At 54.1% G+C, this 18,911-nt stretch overlaps 1 protein-coding gene across 8 annotated transcripts in view; it reads left to right on the forward strand.

Moving 5' to 3' along the window:
- The window catches only part of BANP (BTG3 associated nuclear protein), a 104,468-nt gene extending 88,823 nt beyond the window's left edge, over window positions 1–15,645 (forward strand). For 2 of the 8 annotated variants that reach the window (XR_009560091.2, XR_009560090.2), the window contains 3 exons: window positions 7,198–7,341; window positions 10,119–10,359; window positions 14,230–15,641. Coding sequence is in view for 2 of the 8 variants with exons in the window: in XM_030849112.2 (XP_030704972.1) it covers window positions 7,198–7,341; window positions 10,119–10,190 (216 nt within the window). In the remaining 6 variants the exon portion in view is untranslated. Of the gene's footprint in view, window positions 1–7,197; window positions 7,342–10,118; window positions 10,742–14,229 lie in introns of those variants that run through there. The other 6 variants (XR_009560089.2, XR_009560088.2, XR_009560092.2 and 3 more) reach the window with 6 other exon arrangements.
- The last annotated feature ends 3,266 nt before the right edge of the window (window positions 15,646–18,911 follow it).

The following is an 18,911-nucleotide window of genomic DNA, read 5'->3' on the forward strand; positions in this document are numbered from 1 at the left end:
CCGAGGGCTCCAGGAACACCCAGGGAGCGCTGTTCGGTCTGGTTCTGTTGTGTTCTGGGGTTCCTTGCCAGTTGTGCTTGTGTCTGGCCGTGCCCCTCGTGGGCAGGAACTCCAAGTGGGATCCCAGGAAGCAGATTAGCGTTCCTGTCTTTGGGTTTAGAGGCTTAAGAATGGTTGTTTGTTTCTGACATTCGCTGTACAATTGTACAAAATAGATTTTGTGCCGCGGGGTCTCCTGGCCGGTTGGCGGCTTGGGGCGTCTTCCTCTCGCCTCCTCATCTCTCTGTCCTGGGGGAAGCTGCTCTTTGAATTAACATCCAGGTTTGGAAAAGGCCACTGGTTGAGTGCTAATGTTACCATAACCAGCTGGGCTCAAGCGGAGATGCAGACACAGGTCAGTGACCGTGGCTTCTCCCGGGGGCCTTAGGCGTGAGGGTCTCGCCCTTCTCCTGGCCACGCACTTAATTAAGCTGTGCTCAGTGCCTGTCTTGTGAGTGCATGAGGGTTTTTTGCTTTGTGTGCGTGAGCGTGCGTGTGTGTGTGTGCGCGTGTCTGGGTGTATTCTTGGTTGTATTGTGAGTTTTGTTTCTAAGTATTACTGGAAAGTCCTTGGGCTCCTTGCATTTATTTTAGGCTTTGCACCAGTTTTGCATTATCTCAGTTGGGTATCAAACAGCATTTCAGAACTGACAGAATATAGAGGAAAACCAGATGTGTGCACTCCAGAAAAACAGCGCTTGTAGATCCAGGATTCCCTGAGTCGGCGGCTTCAGATTCGGACACTGTGCCATTTTTCTTTGGTCTGAAAATAATGGGCTCTGCTTCAGAGACACACCAGGGAAGCCTGTGACCGAGGCCGGCCAGGTGGCGCGAGCTGCACCCGCGTCGGCGCACGCGTGTCTCCGCCGGCTCCCTCGCCCGGTCCGGCCGCGGGCAGCTGCCCTGGAAGTCTGGAGGCGCTGCTTCTGGCTACTGTCCTGGGAGCTTGCTGCTTTCCAGTTAGCTGTTTCTGCCCCCCACCGCCTGCTGGGAAAGGCTGCAAACAGAAAGGAGCAGGATGCAGGAAGGTGCCGCGGCTCGTTGTCGGGAGAGGTGGGAGCCAGGCGAGCCAGGCCCTCGCTGTCCGGCAGGACCTCTGCCGCGGGCCGACTCTGTGCTCGTTCTGGGGCCGCCCCCGTCCCCCTGCCAGAGCGAGGACCCCCGGCAGGTGTCCAGTGGCCTCGGGTGCCGCAGGGATCCTGCTACTCTGCGCAGCGGAAGTCCTTGTCACCAGCTAAGATCCAGGTAAGCCTGACTGTGTGTGTCAGGAGCTGCGCGGTGGCCCCGCCGCCGAGGGTGCCCAGTGTGGTTGGCCCGCAGAGCACTTTTTATTTGTCCTGGCTTCGCTCGCTCCTTTTACCTTCAGGAGAAGCGCCCTGCCTCCAGGGCGTCTGCTCCTGCCCCTCCTTTGAGAGAGGCCCTTCGGGTTGTCCTTTGTGGGGTTGTCCCTGCCAGGTGTGCTGCTGGCTGCACTGCCACGTCCCAGCTCCAGGTGGTGGTGGGGTCGCTCCTGCCCCGAGCAGCGGTGGGGGGCGGGGGGGGGCGCTGCAGAGCCGACCTTCTGACTCCTTCTCGCGGCCGCTCTCTCATCCAAGCTTCGTCTGCTTTTGAGAAGACGTATTCTTAAGCCGGAGTTGGAGGCGGCTGGGGTCCCCGTACACCAAAGCCCAACAGGGCTTTGCTCTGGGTCCGTGTCCAGGACGGCTTCGCTGAGCAAGCTGTTTGTCCCATTCGGGTACCCGCCAGTCACTCGGGACAGGTGCCTGGCACAGGGGCCCACAGAGGGGGCCCGTGTGACCCTCCCGCCCAAGTGCGGGGGCCCCTGGGGCCCGTGTGCCACTGTGGAGGGAAGCCAGGCGAGGCCCCGGTGGTGCCTTCCCAAGGCTGCAGGAAGGCGCCGCAGTCGTGCCTCCTTGTCTGCGGGGGATGTGTTCCAGGACCCCCAGAGGATGCCTGAAACCACGGGTAACACCAGACCCGTACTAGGGTTTTCCTGTACTTACACATCTGTGCTGAAGTTTATTCTACAAATGAGGCACAGTAAGAGAACATCCAGATGCCAGAGTCACTGTTCTTGTGCTTCGGGGCCACTGCGGAGTAGAAGAAGGGTGTCCTGAGCGCAAGCCCTGTGATCCCCAGACAGCGGAGCCGATGACCTAGGTGCTCCTAAGTGGCTAACGGGTGGGACGTGCAGGACAAAGGCCAGGACGGGATTTCATCACAGTGCTCAGAACCGCGCGAGAGCAAACCTTAGCACTTGTTTATTTCTGGATTTTCCCATTTATTATTTTCGGACACGGTTGACGGCGGGTAACTGAAACCGCGGATGAGCGAGGTGGCTTTGGTGGGTGGAGCAGCCCTGGAGGCCGTGTCACCGCCGGCCTCTCCCAGCCTGGCGGCGCCCTGGCTCGAGTGCCACGTGAGAAGCGGGCCCCTTCCTGCCCACTGGAGTCAGAGCCCGTTTTCCATGGAGACGCTTGTCTCCCTTGACTGTCCTTGCCGCCCCACCTGAAGAACAGACCCCCTCCCTGCACTTTTCTGGGGGGAGCGGGGGAGGGCAGAGCCTGGAGGGCGGGGGCGATAACGGAAGGCCCGGGAGGTCTTTCCCTTCTGTCCAGGCGCATGCTCGCTTAGCGCTAAGTGTTCAACTCATTCCTGAGTCGCTTATCAAGACCAAACCAGTGTGGAAACGTTGAAAGGCCATGGCATTTTGGAAGCATTCCCAGTTGAGAATCCTTTCCTGCGTTTTAGTTACCCGCCAGCCTGGTAGTGATCACTCGTAGGGCACCGCGGTACACCTGCACTTGTAGGGAGTGGTGGCTCATCTCCAGAACCAGAGGGCAGGCCGAACTCTGAAATAAGTTCCATGACTTCGTAAGTTTCATTAAAAGATAGTCTTAGATTTGACTTTAAATTCACCGTGTACAACAGTGACAAAACTGTGACGATGTTGTAATAGTTAACATTTGTAGTCGAGTCCAGGACCTGCAGGCGGGGGTGAGGGTGTGACAGGGGAGCACAGGCTACAGCCTCGCAGCTTGTGTCCCCCGGCCTCGGCCCTCAGTGACGCTCTCCTCTGCGGCACCTCCCCCAGCTCTCTCCTTAGCCGTCCCCGGGCCTTCCGGGCCGAGGTCCCCCCAGCTGCGTATCTGGACGCCAGCCAGTTCTCATCTGCTCCTCCTGAGAAGCAGTCATTTCCCTTCACAGCCCGGGGACTGTTCCACAATGTAGGCTCCTTGGGGTCGCGTCCTGCCCACAGTGTCTCACACGCAGTGGGTCCTCAACTGAGGGAGCAGCGTGGGGGCTCCGCGCGGGTGGGCAGCGGCTGCTGGGGAGTGTCCGGTGAAGGCCAGCCGCTCGCTGGGATTTGGTCGTTAGAGGCACTTTAGTTACCTCGAGATGGTTTACACGGCTAGATTCAGAGTCAGAGAAAAAGCCAGCGTCCGTTCCGTACGTTCAGACTCGTCGGTGAGTTCTGTCTGCCTCCGTCAGCTGCTCTCAGCTGCTCGCTGTAATCTCACAGTGTGATGTGTCTGTGCTCCGCGCACCACCACCCCCGCCACGCCCACCATGAGCGATGACTGCGCCGAGCCCTCTGTGCTGCGCCGGCCTTCGGTTGGTGCTTTGAGGTTTGCAGAGCACGTGTGCGTACCCGCTTCTTGGGTTCTCGGTGTCCGGCTTTGATGCAGGACCAGCCTGGAGATCCAGATGCCCTAGCCTGACCTTGCCTTTCCAGGGCCCAGCTTGGGGATGTGCATGCGTCTCTTCACAGGGTGCCAGGGGCTTGGCCTTACGTCTGGCCCCTAGGCCCCGGGTGGGTGGATGGAGCAGGCGGGCAGTGAGCCTGGCTTGTGTGTTTCTTCCTGCCTCTTCCCCGCTCACAGCTCCAGAGCTGTCACTCTTGGCGAGAAAGGCATCCTAACCAGCCCGTATCCTCCAGCTGACAAGGTCTCTCCTTAACACTTAACCCCTCCTTCCTCCTGTTTTCTTCTGAAAGCTTTTTGTTTGAGTCTCTTAGGTTCCCCCAGAACTGCCAGGCTCGGGGCAGAGTGGACCACAAGAGAGCCAGGGCGAAGGGCGTGCGGACACGCTTCTGAATGTTGGGCTTCGGGACCAGCTCTGCTCCACTCCCCTCCTGTTCCTCGTTCTCTTTCCTCGTCAACATCAGCATGATCTTCACTTAGTTCAGAAATAGTTACTGAGCGTCAGGTACACCGCTGGACGATGGGGATCCGGCAGTGAACAGAAGAGACCCTCCCACCCGTGTCGTCACGGAGCTCATTTTCCTGTTGCGTGGGATGCGCTGAGTCTGGAGTCAGGTGCACGGTGGCCGAGGAAGCCAGGGCCCAGAGGGGACCTTCCTCAGGGACGTGGGAGTCCCTGGTCCCCGCTGCCGGCCCCTTCCTCAGGGACGTGGGAGTCCCTGGTCCCTGCTGCCGGCCCCGTCCTCAGGGACGCGGGAGTCCCTGGTCCCCGCTCCTGGCCCCTTCCTCAGGGACACGCGAGTCCCTGGTCCCCGCTGCCGGCCCCGTCCTCAGGAGCGCGGGAGTCCCTGGTCCCCGCTCCCAGCCCCTTCCTCAGGGACGCGTGAGTCCCTGGTCTCCACTGCCGGCCCCGTCCTCAGGGGCGCGGGAGTCCCTGGTCCCCGCTGCCGGCCCCTTCCTTAGGGGAGGGGAGACCAGCAGTGGAGAGGGGGTGGTGGTTCAGCAGCCTGGACGGCCAAGCAGGTGGCTGGGGCACGGGCCAGTGGGGAGTGGGTGCGCCGGGGGGGTTGGGGACTCCCGGCCCGGCTGGCAGAGCCGCCCCCATGGAGGTCGCCCCCGGGGGCCCTCGTCCTGACACGTAGTTTGTGAGAGCAGGAGCAGGCCCGTCTGTTCGGTTTGCTCAGAGTAAGGAGACGTGTCGTGGCTCTGATTTTGCGTGGGCTCTTGACTTTTTGCTCTTTTCGGGAAAATGACTAAACTCAGCTTCCTGTCCCCCTGTCTTCAGGTCCTGCTGGCTTCCCAGCTTGGATCCTTTGACTTTCTGTCCCTGCTGGGAGTGTGTAGGCGGGAGGCCCTCCTGGGACGTGCTGTGCTTTCGTAAAAAGCCACAAGGGTGACTGAACCCCAGCGGAGGCGTTCCTGGCCTCCTGGGGAGGGGCGCTGGGCTTTGAGCGTGGGTGGCCCCTGAGCTCCGCTGCCCTCTGCCCTGCTGGGGCCACACCGGCTGCTGCCCGAGGCTGCTCGTCCCCACGGGGTCCAGGGGGTGGCTGCTCCCTGGCGACCGGGTGGCAGAGCTGCAGAACTGGGCAGACCCATGCCTGTCTTTCTGACCATGAATGATCTGGTGGTGGGGAAGTTCTGGGGAAGAGAAAATGAATAATAGAGGGGATGTCAGTTTTCTCCAATTTTTTAAAACCTCTCGTGAACTCATTAGTACACACAGTTAATACAGGACAGAGTGGTGTTTTACAGAGAGCCATTGTTGTCAGGTCAGCTCTTTGGGGACCTAGAAGCTGGTTCCCGCCCGGAAGGAGGAAGCCAAGGAGATGAGCGTGGCCACCTACGTGGGCTGTGTCTGCGGGGACACATGACCACACCTGGTGGAGTATGTGCAAGTGTGTCCTCTCACAGTCTGGAGGTCATGAGTCCAGCACGGGCCTTGCTGGCTGAAGTTTAGGGGTCACGGGGCTGGTTCCCTCTGGAGAATCCCGGGGAGACAGAGGTGCTGCGTTCCTTGGCTGGTGGCCCCTGCTCCATCTTCCAAAGCTGCGTGGTGTCCGCGCTTTGTTATGTGGGAAGGTTCTCTGCTTTCTGAGGGGCCACCGGATGCTTCAGGACGCCGTTCCCACCTTGATCACCGGCTCAGCCCCATCTGTAAAGTGCCCTTGTTGTCAGGGCACACGGCCCAGGTCCCGGGGCCCGGGATTGGGACATACCCGTCTCTGGGCCGTCACTCTGCCCAGCAGAGCTGGCCGCTACGAGATGTGAAACTGTGTTTGCAGATGGCTTCCGAAGACACAAAAGGAAAACCAGTTAGGACTTTCTTCTGTCTTTTATTCTGAAAATCGAATTTTCCTGCTTTTTTCCACTGATGGATTCGTTATTAAAGAAATAGAACTTTAGCTCATCAAAAACTAGAATCGCGTTTGAAACTGCAGCGTGTATTTTCAGCATCCTCAGCTCTGACCCCGTGTGGGAGGCCGTGGGCTGGGCAGGAAGCGTGACTCCGGCCGCCCCGCCCGGGCAGCTGGTGAGCGCCCCCAGGGGGTGGTCCAGTGGGCGTGTAATTTGAGGGGGTGGGAGTGCAGCCCCAAGTCAAAAGCCCCACAGCTCACGGCAGCTCACTCCCGTGAACGCAGAGCGTCGGAGGCCCCCGCCCACTCGCCATCCTCCCTGTGGGGCGTCGAGGCACCAGTCCGCCCGCCTGCCTATTGCAGGGCGCGGTGGGCCTGGTGTGGGAGCTCGTGAGTGATGGCGTCACCCAGAGCCCGTCATGGGGGCCTCATGTGTCCCTCCCTGCAGGCACAGTCCAAGTGGGGTTCCTGGTGTACGGGACGGGGGTCCGTGATCCGTGACTTGTCTCCTTGGAGGCTAGTCGGATCCTCCCCCGGGATCCGGGCCTCACCCTCCTCTCCACACACACAGCCCTCCTCGACTCCCTCTGGAGCCTGGAGCCTTGTGACTCGCGTGCCCATTTCTGCTTGTTTCTCAGACTCGATTAGTGGCCCACTGTCTGGGGGCCGCTTCTCCCCGGAGTGAATGTGTCTTGCTTGCCCCAGGGTCGAGGCCCTGCGGCCGTCTGCCTGTCCTCCTGGCTGCCCTCAGGCTCCCCTTTCCATGAACCTGAGAAAGCGGTGACTCTGGGAAGGTCTCCAGGTGCTTTAGCTCCTGTTCCATCTCAGACTCGCCCTTGGCCACATCCCTGCGTTCAGTTCGCTCTTTGGGTATTTTTTCCTGTAAGGCCTAAAAGCCCCTCTCAGCATCCAGCACTTGGACGTTTGAGGGAGGTGACTTGCAGTTGCAGTGGAGCAGCCTGGTCCTGCCGTGCATGTCCACACGGCGCACCCGCACGCCACACCCTTGTCAGCAGGTGCCCCGCCCCGCGGTCCAGGTAGCACGGGGCAGACTCCCCCGGCGCTATCTATGCTGACGCGGTTCTGCTCTGTGTCTGCAGGTGCTGCAGGGGGCCCAGCTGATAGCCGTGGCTTCTTCAGACCCTGCTGCCACGGGGGTGGACGGCTCGCCGCTCCAAGGCAGCGACATCCAGGTCCAGTACGTGCAGCTGGCGCCGGTGACCGACCACACCGCTGCAGCCCAGGTGGGTCCTCCCTTTGGGAAGTGGACAGGGCTGGGCCTCCTGCAGGTGGTGAACGCACTTGGGCCTTCTCCCGCGAGGAAGGTGAGTGATCCACGAGAGGTGATGGTGTGGACGTGGGCGCTCGCTTGGGACTCCCGTGTCTTGTAAGTGCCTGAAAGTGTAAAGGTGAGAGGTTGCTTCTTGGCCCAGATACCAGCCTTAAACAATTTCTTGAGATAACTCTTGTCTCATGCAAATGTTTACCTATAAATTTAGAGGCCAAATTAAGTGTACCTGAGACCCCCTTGTTCCTCGGGCTGGGGCAGGGCCGGCCCAGGGTCTGCGCGCCTGCCGGCCACGGGCAGTCCCTTTGCAGCCCTTGCCTGTGGCCTCTGCCCTTTTCCCCCATGGCATCCTCTGGTGGGCCGAGCTCTGCTGCGCTGGGCTGCGGTCCTCTTCCCGCTCTGCTCGCGGTTGCGCTCTCCCGGGAGCCCCAGAAAAGCAGCGCTCGGGCTCCATCTGGACAGTTTCTGAGCCGTGAGTTCGGCAGGGGGGCTGCTGCTCGAGATGTTCGAAGCGTTCGCACCTCTGGCCCCAGTGGGTGTGCTTGGTTGGGCGAGCATTGTGGCCTCCCCTGGGTATGGGGGAGCCAGGCGTGGGCCCCCGTGCTCGTGCCTGAGCCTGTTTGGGGGCAGTGTGATCAAGGTCTGTCAGAGCGTGGTCCGGAGAGGGTGCCCTTGGAGCAGCTCAGGCTGCTGGTGCCAGGGTGACACGGGTGCCGTCAATCCTCGGGCTGTGGGCTTGACTCACTGACTCACTGCTGAGTGCCTCTGGGCAGGGGCACTCTCATCGCTGTGACCTCAGCCTGTTGGCCCCTCCCTGCCTCCTTCCTGGACCGCCTCCTCTGCCCAGCACTGATGAGCTGCGCGTATCCTGCCTTCGGCCTTGACGCTTAGAATTAAAGCCCTGAGTTTCCACGCGGTCCCCTCCCCTCCTGGCCTCCGCTGGTCGCCGTCCTAGGTGTCGTGTCCTGTTCCCACTGGTAGTTGCTGAGGAACACGGCTCAGCAGGGCCAGGCAGGTGGCCCAAGGTGGCCCTGGTGACCAGGTGGCTGGCTGGGTGATCAGCGGTCCTGTGGGGACTTAACCCTGGTTCACAACAAGTCCCCACCTGGCCCAGAGATCTGGAACGTGTGTCCTGGAGAAGGTGCAGCCCCCTCTTCTCCCCAGACCTGTCCACTGTGCCACGTGGGCAGCAGCCACGGCCTGGACACTGTGCCGCTCTGGAGGTTGACCGAGCGGGCACGAGGCTTACAGAACTTGGGGTGGGGGGTGGACGAGCTTATTCATGTGGTGCGAGGGACATCTGTCCTAAAGAAGGACCCTGGGGCTCCGAGCTGGGCGGGTCTGACACCCACATCATTGCTGCTTCACACGCATGGGGGTACTCGGAGTGTGTGCCTTGAATCTGGGGTGCGTGTCATGTGGCAGGTCTTCCTGGGCCAGGTCTGTGGTCTTTGTGCGGATGTCACTGTTGAGGGGAGCCATGTCCACTGAGCTCCCGGCGCCTGACTTCCCGCCAGTGGGACCACGTAGCACACAGAGCAGTAGATCAGAGGGGGACATGTGCACTTTCTGGAGTGTCTTCCCCGCAGAAGGGCTCGGTCCCTGGGGCCCAGGCCCCTCCCTGGGCCCCCGCCTGCCTCACGCACAGGGAGGGGTCTCCCAATGGTCTCTTCATTAGCAGGAGGGCTCCCGCCCTCCTGTGGGTTTCCTTCCAGAGTTTGCTGCTCGGAACGGGGTCATACTCCTCATCTGGTGCTTGGGGAAGGACGGGTCTGGCTCCCGAGGTCCCCGAGCCCCCCGAGCCCCAGAGGCTGCGTGAGGGGTGGGCCCGTTCCCCGGAGCAGCCATGGGCAGGCGAGAGGGCACCCCATCTGTGCTGGCGCTGCTCCGCTGCGCTGTGCTTCGCTGCTGCCTGGGGCCCCAGTCTCCTGCCGCGTTTTGAGGGCGAGGGGGGAGGGCAGGGCTCCCCACCAGAGTGTGGGCCTCCCGAGTGCCCAGCCCAGCTCGTCTTGTGGCCTCGGGACGGCGCGGAGGAGGCCTGTGCTGAGTCCTCAGATGGGTGGGGAACCGCCCCCACCCCCCCACCCCCGCTGCGAAAATGCCGTGTTGCCTTTCCCTTGAGCTGCAGTCGCAGGCGGAGCGCTGGCCCCGCGGGACTCTGCCTCCGCCGTGCACACCACACCCCACCCCGCCCCCGGGCCCCTCCAGCTACAGGTCCTCAGCGGAGCCGCGGAGCCCACCTCTGAGAGTCTGGTGTTGCCTTTGACCAGCGGCTTGGGGGAGTCTGAAAACCCCCCGAGTGATCTCCATCTGGGAGCCCGTTCTTAGTGGCTGAGATGGATGTCAGTGACTTAGTCCAGGACTGTGTTTTCTTCCTTTAAACTACCTTAAAACTGTGAATATGCTGATCACTTGGGGTGCACGGCCAGTGGGAATGGGAACGCAGCGCTGGTGGCTGGAGCTGAGGGGCACATGTGGGAGGCGGTGGGTAGGTGTGGGGGGAGCAGGGGCCAAGACAGGGCCCCACAGAGACGGACCGTGGCCCTGGATCTGTCACAGCTGCCGGGAGCATCCTCTCCCAGAGCAGGGGCGACACTCAGGCCCCCAGCCTCACCCTCCAGCTCGGGTGTGTGTTTACTCTGTGCCTGAAAACCGCTGGTGTCCGTGACCAGGGAGTGGCCCGGATGCGCACACTGGGCCCTTTGATAGAAAGCGCCCTCTCCCCTCTTGCAGGCGGCCGACGCCCTGCAGCCCACCCTGCAGTCCGAGATGCAGCTGGAGCATGGGGCCATCCAGATCCAGTGAGGGGACGGCCGCCGACCAGACAGGGCCCGAGCCAGAGCCACCGCTCAGCGCTGGTTCCCGTCACCCGCACCGTTCACACGCACCCGTCCCTCGGCTTCGCACGGGAGGGGGCCCGCACACGTTCTGCTCAAGTGCATCCGAGTGCCTCATCCTCGGGGAGAGTGCCCCGGTAAATAAAGACGACGGTAGCCCCTGCCGCCCCCGCCTGAAGACCCTGTTTCTTTTGATCACCCCGCCGTGTCCGGGGAAGGAGCGGGAAGCACAGCGTGGTCGCGTTAAGTACACGTGGGAAATCAAGAACTACGATATTTTTCTCTGTTCAAACAGCTTTTTTAATTTGCTATGGTGTTTATAACAAAAAACAAAATTGAAAAAAAAGTGGAGTAGCAGAAGCCTTTTGCTGTGTGCTCTGTTCAGTGTAATGAGAATAGGTATTTGCAAAAGAAGACTAACGATTTTGATGGAAACGTTGCTTACCTACTTTTCTAGGGGGATGCTGTCAGCACTGTGATTGTGCATTTCTAATGGAATAAAATGTATTTATGACCACGGCGGCTGTCACGTTGTTTCCTCTTAGGAGATGGCCCCTGGGCCTGTGGCGGCCCTGATGTAGCTGTGTGGGCCCTTCCAGAGGAAGGGGCGTGGCTGTCCTGGCAGTCCTGTGATGGAGCCTGGGGTGCAGGGGGCTGCACGATGGAGTGTCTCCAGGCACGGTGTCCCTCGAGGCAGCGTGAGCCTTCAGAATTGGGGTGCTCCCACGAGTAAGCTGCACTGTTGAATGGCATGGCCTCTTCCAGCCCCAGAAAGTCCCAGCTCTGGGGGGTCTTTAGAGAAAGTCGTGTCTGAAGGAGCATGCCATATTGATGGTCTAATTAACGTGTGTCTGGAATCCCAGAAGGAGAGAATAGAAGGAAGATGACACGTAAAGGATTGGGGAAGCAGAACAGATCTCACGTAGAAATACAGAGGAAGCCGTGCCTGGACACACGCAGAACGTCGAAGACAAGCATAACCCAGAAGTAGCCAGAGAGGAAGGACGGACCACCCTCATGAGGGGAGGGCACATCAGAAGCAGAGGCGTTATGGGAAAAATGCTCTGCACGGAGTCGGGTCTTTAGTAGAACAGCTGTTCAAGAACGCCGGTGACAGTTGGCATCTGGCCCAGAGCTCTGCTCTGAGGTGTACACCCAGGAGAATTGAAACCGTATGTCCACACGTAAATGTGCACACGAACGTTCATAGCGCACTTTTCACGATAGCCGGAGACTGGGAACAGCCTACAAAACGGGGTCCACCGACACAGCAGCCTTGTAGCTCAGCCGCAAAAGGAAGGAAGCACTGACACAGGTTTCATGGTGGATGAACCTTGAACACGTGCTGAGTGAGAGAAGCCAGACCCAATAGCCCGCATATTATGTGGTTCTATTTGTATGAAACGTCCGGAATGGGCAAATCCGTGGAGACAGAGAGCAGATGAGCAGTGGCCTGGGCTGGGGGAGGGGAGGTAGGGAGTGACTAATACTGCAAATGCGGATTCTTCTGGAGGGACGAAGATGTTCTGGAATTAGTGGTGCTGTTGGCCCAACTCTGTAGATCCACTAGAAGTCACACTGGAAGGGGTGAAGTTTTGGGGATATAAATTATATCTCAAGGTTATTAAAAATAAAGAATTGGGCAGCATTTAAAAAAACAGGAACAAAAATGAGGGTGTCACCTGCAGACGATTCCATCCTATAAAGGAAGTTGAAAGACATTTTCTTCAAGAGCAGGAATATGGACCCAGGAGGAGGTTCTGAGAGCAGAAGGTTGGGGGGCGGGGGGGCAAATACAACAACGAGGAGGTGTATCTAGTACTCCGTGTAAACTGCCTCACAGTAAAATGTTGGAAAACATTGCTCTGAAGGTTGGGGCAGGCAGGAAAGGAGCTAAGTCGTTGTAAAGCCCCCTTTCCTTGCCCCGGAGAGAAAGGATCAAGATGCTGTACAATTATAAGGCATCAAAGTCAATATTTATGGGCTTCCCTAGTGGCGCAGTGGTTGAGAGTCTGCCTGCCGATGCAGGGGACATGGGTTCATGCCCCGGTCTGGCAAGATCCCACATGCCGCGGAGCGGCTGGGCCCGTGAGCCACGGCCGCTGAGCCTGCGTGTCCAGAGCCTGTGCTCCGCAACGGGAGAGGCCACAACAGTGAGAGAGGCCCGTGTACCACAAAAAAAAAAAAGAAACACAGCACAGGAAAAAAGTCAGTAAGGTGTGGGATGTCCAAACGGCATCCCACATCCTAATCACAAGTGTGATTAGTGCACTTGACCTAATCGACGTGTAGAACACGGCATACGGCGGTCACGGGGCACGCTTTCTGTTCTTCCCACCTGCTCTTTTGAACTTTATTCAAGTCACCCACACACCAGACCAGGAAGAAGGTCAAATAAGAGATCAGAGTGGAAAAGTATTTCTAATTGACAATTAAATACGACAGGTCAACATATCAGAACTCATGGAATACATCGAAAGGTGTGCTTAGAGAAAAATTTATATTTCCTTCAGATACATTCCCAGAAGTGGAATTGCTGGATCATATGGTAGCTCTATTTTTAATTTTTTTGAGGACCCTCCATACTGTTTCCCATCACGGCTGTGCCCATTTACATTCCCACCAACAGTGCACAAAGATTTCCTTTTCTCCACATCCTTGCCAGCACTTATTATTTTCTGTCTTTTTCATAATAGCTGTTCTGATAGGTGTGAAGGGATAGCTCATTGTGGTTTTGATTTGCATTTCCCTAATAATTAGTGATGTTGAGCCTCTTTTTATGTGCCTGTTGGCCATATGTGTGTCTTCTTCGGAAAAGTATCTATTCCAGTCCTTTGCCCATTTTCCAATTGATTTATTTGTTTTTTTTGCTGTTATGTGAATTCATTATATATTTTGTATATTAGCCCCTTATCAGATGGATGGTCTGCAGATATTTTCTCCCTTCTGTAGGTTGCATTTTTACTTTGTTGATTATTTCTTTTGCTGTGCAGAAGTGTTTTAGTTAGATGTAGCCTCACTTGTTTATTTTTGCTTTTGTTGCTTGTGCTTTAGGTGTCATATCCAAAAAACTGTTACCAAGACCAATGTCAAGGAGCTTTTTCTCTGTTTTCGTTTATGAGTTTTATGGTTTCAGGTCTCACATTTAAGTGTTAAATCCCTTTTGAGTTAATTTTTGTGAGTTGTGTAAGACAGGGGTCCAATTTCATTCTTTTGCATGTTGTTATCCAGTTTTCCCAGCACCATGTATTGAGGACACTGTTCTTTCCCCATTGAATATTCTTGGTTCCCTTGTTAAATACAAGTTGACCGTATATGTGTGGGTTGATTTCTGGGATGTTGATTTTCTTTCATTGGTCTGTGTCTGTTTTTATGGCAGTACCATACTGTTTTGATTACTATAGCTTTGTGATATAGTTTGAAATCAGGAAGCATGATACCTCCAGCTTTGTTCTTCTTCCTCAAGTATGCTTTGGCTATTCGGGTCTTTCGTGGTTCCATAAGAATTTCAGGATTGTTTTTTCTATTTCTGTGAAAAATGCCATTGGAATTTTGATAGGGATTGCATTGAATCTGTAGATGGCTTTGTGTAGTATAGACATTTTAACCATATTACTTTTTCCAATCCATGTACACAGGATATTTTTCCAATTGTTTGTGTCTTGAGTTTCCTTCATCAATGTCTTATAATTTTTCAATGTACAGATCTTTCACTTACTTAGTTAAATTTATTCCTAAATAAGTTATTGTTTTTGATGCTATTGTAATTGAGATTGTTTTATTTGTTTCTCTTTCATATAGTTCATTGTTAGTGTACAGAAACAGAAACAACTGATTTTTGTATGTTAATATTGTATCCTGTAACTGTACTGAATTTGTTTATTAGTTTTAACAGTTTTTTGGTGGTGCCTTTAGGATTTTCTATATATAAGATCATATTATCTGCAGGCAGAGACTAACTTACTCCTTTCTGACTTGGATGTCTTTTTTTTTTTTTTCCCCCCTAGCCTAATTGTTCTGACTGGAACCTCCAATACTAGATCGAGGAGAAATGGTGAGAGTGGGCACCCTTGTCTTGTCCTGTTCCTGATCTTAGAGGAAACACTTTCAACTTTACACCATTGAGTATGATGTTAGCTGTGGGTTTGTCATATGTGGCTTTTATTATGTTGAAGTATGTTCCTTTTATAACTATTTGTTGAGAGTTTTTATTGTGAAAGGATATTCTAGTTTTCAGATGCTTTTTCTGCATCTATTGAGATGGTATGATTTTTCTCTGTATTCTCTTAATGTGGTGTGTTACATGTAAAGGTTTGTGTATGTTGAACCATCCTTGCATCCCAGGGATCACTGTCATGGTGTGTGGCCCTTTTCATGTGCTAGTGAATTTGGTTTGCTAGAATTTTGCTGAGAATTTTGCATCCATATTCATCAGGGATGTTGGTCTGTAGTTCTCTCTCCTTGGGGTATCTTTGCTTTGGTATCAGGGTAATGCTGGCCTTGCAAACGAGTTTGGGATATCCCTTCTTCAGTTTTTTGGAAGCGTTTGAGAAGGATTGACATTAATTTTTCTTTACAGGTTTGGTAGAGTTCACCAGTGAAGCCATCTGGTCCTGGGCTTTTCTGTGTTGGGAGGTTTCGATTACTGACTCAATCTCTTTACTTGTATTGGTCTGTTCAGGTTTTCTATTTCTTCATGATTCAGCCTTGGTAGGTTGTATGTTTCTAGGAATTTATCCATTTCTTCTAGGTTATCCAGTTTGTTGGTGTGTAATTGTTCATAGTAGTCTTTTACAATCCCTTGTATTTCTGTGGTGTCAGTTGGATGTCTCCTCATATTTCTGGTTTTATTTATTTGAATCTTCTTTTCTTTTCTTAGCTGGTCTAGCTAAATGTTTGTTAATTTTATCTTTTTAAAATATCAGCACCGGGCTTCCCTGGTAGTGCAGCGGTTAAGAACCCGCCTGCTAATGCAGGGGACACGGGTTCAAGCCCTGGTCCGGGAAGGTCCCACATGCCGCGGAGCAGCTAAGCCCATGCGCCACAACTACTGAGCCTGCGCTCTACAGCCCGCGAGCCACAACTACTGAGGCCTGCACGCCTAGAGCCCATGCTCCGCAACAAGAGAAGACAGTGCAATGAGAAGCCTGCGCACCGCCAACGAAGAGTAGCCCCCGCTCGCTGCAACTAGAGAAAGCCTGTGTGCAGCAACAAAGACCCAATGCAGCCACAAACAAACAAACAAACAAATAAATAAATTTATTAAAAAAAAATATCAGCACCATGAGCACTGTATACATTTACAATTGTAATATCCTTTTGATAAATGGATGAATTGACCCTTTTATCGTTATTTAATGACCTTATTTGTCTCTTGTTACAGTTTTGACTCAAAGTCAAAACTTTTGAAAAATGTAAGTATAGTTACCCCTGCTGTCTTTTGTTCCCAGTTTGTGTGTAATATCGTTTCCATCCCTTCACTTTGAGCCTGTGTGTGTCCTCAGAGCTGAAGTGAGTCTCTTTTTAGACAACATACATTTGAGTCTTGTTTTTTTATTGTTCAGCCACTCTGTGACTTTTGATTGGAGAATTAATCCATTTGCATTTAGAGTTATTATTGATAAATGAAGAATTACTAATGCCATCTTATTGTTTTCTTAATGTTTTGTAGTTCCCTTGTTCCTTTCTTGCTGTCTTCCTTTGTGAATTGATGATTTCTATACTGTGTGCTTTGATTCCGTTTTCTTCATCTTTTGTGTATCCCCTGTAGGTTTAACAACAGTCCTTTTAAAGCTGACACCAACTTTGACCATACACAAAAACTCTACCTTTTAACTCTCCCATTTTATCTTTTTTTCTTTTTTTTTAAATATCTTTATTGGGGTATAATTGCTTTACAATGGTGTGTTAGTTTCTGCTTTATAACAAAGTGACCATTTTATCTTTCTGAAGTCACAATTTACACCTTTTTACCTTGTGTATCCATTGACAAATTAATTGCAGCTATAGGTCATTTTTAATACTTTGGTCCTTTAACTTTTATACTAGAGTGAAGTGATTAACACACCACCATATTACAGTGTTAGAGTATTCTAAGTTTGACTATATACTTACCTTTGCTGGTGTGTTTTATATTTTCATGTGCTTTTATGTTACTGATTAGCATCCTTTCATTTCAGCATGAAGAACTCTTTACAGCATTTCTTGTAAGGCAGGTCCAGTGGTGAGGAGCTCCCTCAGCTTTTATTTCTTCAGAAGAGACTTTCATCTCCCCTTCATTTCGGAAGGACGGCTGAGCTGGGTGTTCTTTGTTGGCAGCATTTCTAATATGTCATCCCACTGGCCTGCATAGCTTCTGCCGAGAAACCCACTAATAGCCTCACGGGGCTTCCCTTGTATGTGAGGAATTTTTTTTTCTCTTGCTGCTTGTAAAACTCTCCCCTTGGCTTTCATTTTACACAGTTCTCTTGTACTGTGTTCTGGAGAAGATAGTTTGGGGTTGAAATTTTAGGGCGATCTCTGAGCTTTAGGAACTTGGAGGTCTAACTCTCCCCTCCAGCTTTGGGAAGTTCCGCCATCATTTCTCTCCTTCCGGGATCCCAGTATTGTGCCCACTCTTCCTTTTAACCGTGTCCTATAGTTCACCCGTTTTCTTCACTCTTTTTCATTCTTTTTTTCTTTCTGCGCCTCTGGCTGGATGGTTTCAGGTGGGCTGCCTTCTGGTTCACAGATCCTTTGTGCTGTTGGACCGCTCTATCAGATTCTTCGTTTCACTCACTGTATTCTTAAACTTTAGGGTTTCTGGGGGTGGAGGGCTGGTGTGTGTTTGTTTTCTGTTTCTTTGTTGAACTTCTCCTTTTGTTCACGCATTGTTTTACTAATTCCATTTAGCTGTCTATCTGTGTTTTCTTGTAGCTCACTAAATTTCTTTAAGAGGATTTTTCTGAATTCTCTGTCAGACATTTCATAGATCTCCATTTTTTGGTGTCGCTCGTTGTAATTTCATTAGTTCCCTTTCTTTTTTATAAAGATTTTTTTTTTGGATGTATTAGTTCCCTTTTGTGTCTTGTTTCCTTGATTACTCGTGATCTCGTGGCCTTGTGTTGGTGTCTGAACATTAGAAGAAGTAGGCACCTGTTCCAACTGTACAGACTGGGTTTGGCAGGGAAGTCCTTCATCAGTCGGCCCATCCAGGAACCCGGGTGGGTCATGGGATGGTGTCCGCAGACGGGCTCGCTGCTGGAGTCCTTGGGCAGCTTCCTGCTGGTACCTGGTCAGCCGCTGGGCAGGCCTGGTGCCTGGGTTCCCTGGGGCAAGCCGGACACCTGCAGCCACCTGCGGGTGCTCGAGTCCGGGGTAAAGTCGGGCGCTCATGTCACTCGCCCTCCCCAGTGCGGAGGGTGTCTCTCTGCTGGACAACCTATGCCTGGGGGAGGGGAGGCAGGGATGGGTAATGTGAACTGTCTTTTCTACCCTCCTCATTGTGTCTTGTCGTATTTCTCTGCTCCACCCACGTGCTGTAATCCCTCACCCGGAGTCCTGAGCTCTTGGGAAGCATTTTCACGTGTGGATGGTTGGTTGTTCAAAGGGACATTCCTGGGAGGGGATGAGCCCTGGGAACTCCTATACTGCCCCTTCCTGATGGCGCTCTTAATAGCACCTATCCTTACGGAATCTTACCTATAAGTTAAAAACTCGTCACAAGGAAACTTCCAGGCTCAGACGACTTCACTGTTAAGGGCTTGGAAATGTTTGCAGAAGAACAGCAGTCTTTATAAACTCTTGCACGGAACAGAGAGGCTCATGTTCCATCTTGTTGTGTGAGCAGCACTGACCCCAGCAGCCACGAGTGGGGGAGGTGTTTGCCACCCTTCTAGCCAATAACGGACATGATCTGGACCTGTAAGGTAATCAGCTTTCTTACTACCAGGAAGGGAAGAGAGACAGACAAGTCCATGTTGAAATGGACAAAGCGCGGGTGCCCCTAGGGAGACGGGGGAAGAGGGATGGGGTGGAGGAGGGAAACCATCTGATCCTTTTCAGAAGCGGGGTTTATAACGGTCATTCATTCATCGCGGCCGAATTATTGATTAGTGAGTTTTGCCCCCATGCTACTCGCCCGAGGAAAGGCAAAAGACATGCGCGCATGAACAGACCACAGCAAGAGGCCCTCCAGATGGCCAACGAACGTCTGAAAGTGTTCCAGTGGTCAAGTCAAAACCACCATGAGATGCCTCCAGAATCACCAGGATCCGAAAGACTAGCGACCTTGAGGGGTGTGCGGGTGGGGCCTCCCGCGAGGCGGGGGCGGGGCTGGGCGGAAGCGCGCAGACTCCCTACTGGGGAGAGCGCCCCGGGGAGGGTGGTCCAGCAGCCCCTCCAGGCGCCGCGCCCTTCACAGCGGCGCGGGGTGCCTCCCGTGGCCTGCCCTTCCCACGGGACGCCAACAGTCGTGGGAGTGGATGGAGTCCTGCCGTCACACCGATGGGTGGGGCCGGAAGCAGGACCGTGACCCCGTTTATGCCCATTTCAAGAGGGGGCAGGACGAGCCTCCTTCCTCCCTGGCGTTAGAATCATCCGGGGAGGAAGGGGCAGTGGTGAGGCAGGCGGGCGGCCGGGGGGGCTGGCATCTCCGCGTGTCTTAAGCTGGGTGCGCTGGCGCTGTGCGAAGGTGTGCCGTGATTTGTAT

Source organism: Globicephala melas, chromosome 19 (assembly GCF_963455315.2).
Source record: "Globicephala melas chromosome 19, mGloMel1.2, whole genome shotgun sequence".
NCBI classification, from domain to species: Eukaryota; Metazoa; Chordata; class Mammalia; order Artiodactyla; family Delphinidae; genus Globicephala; species Globicephala melas.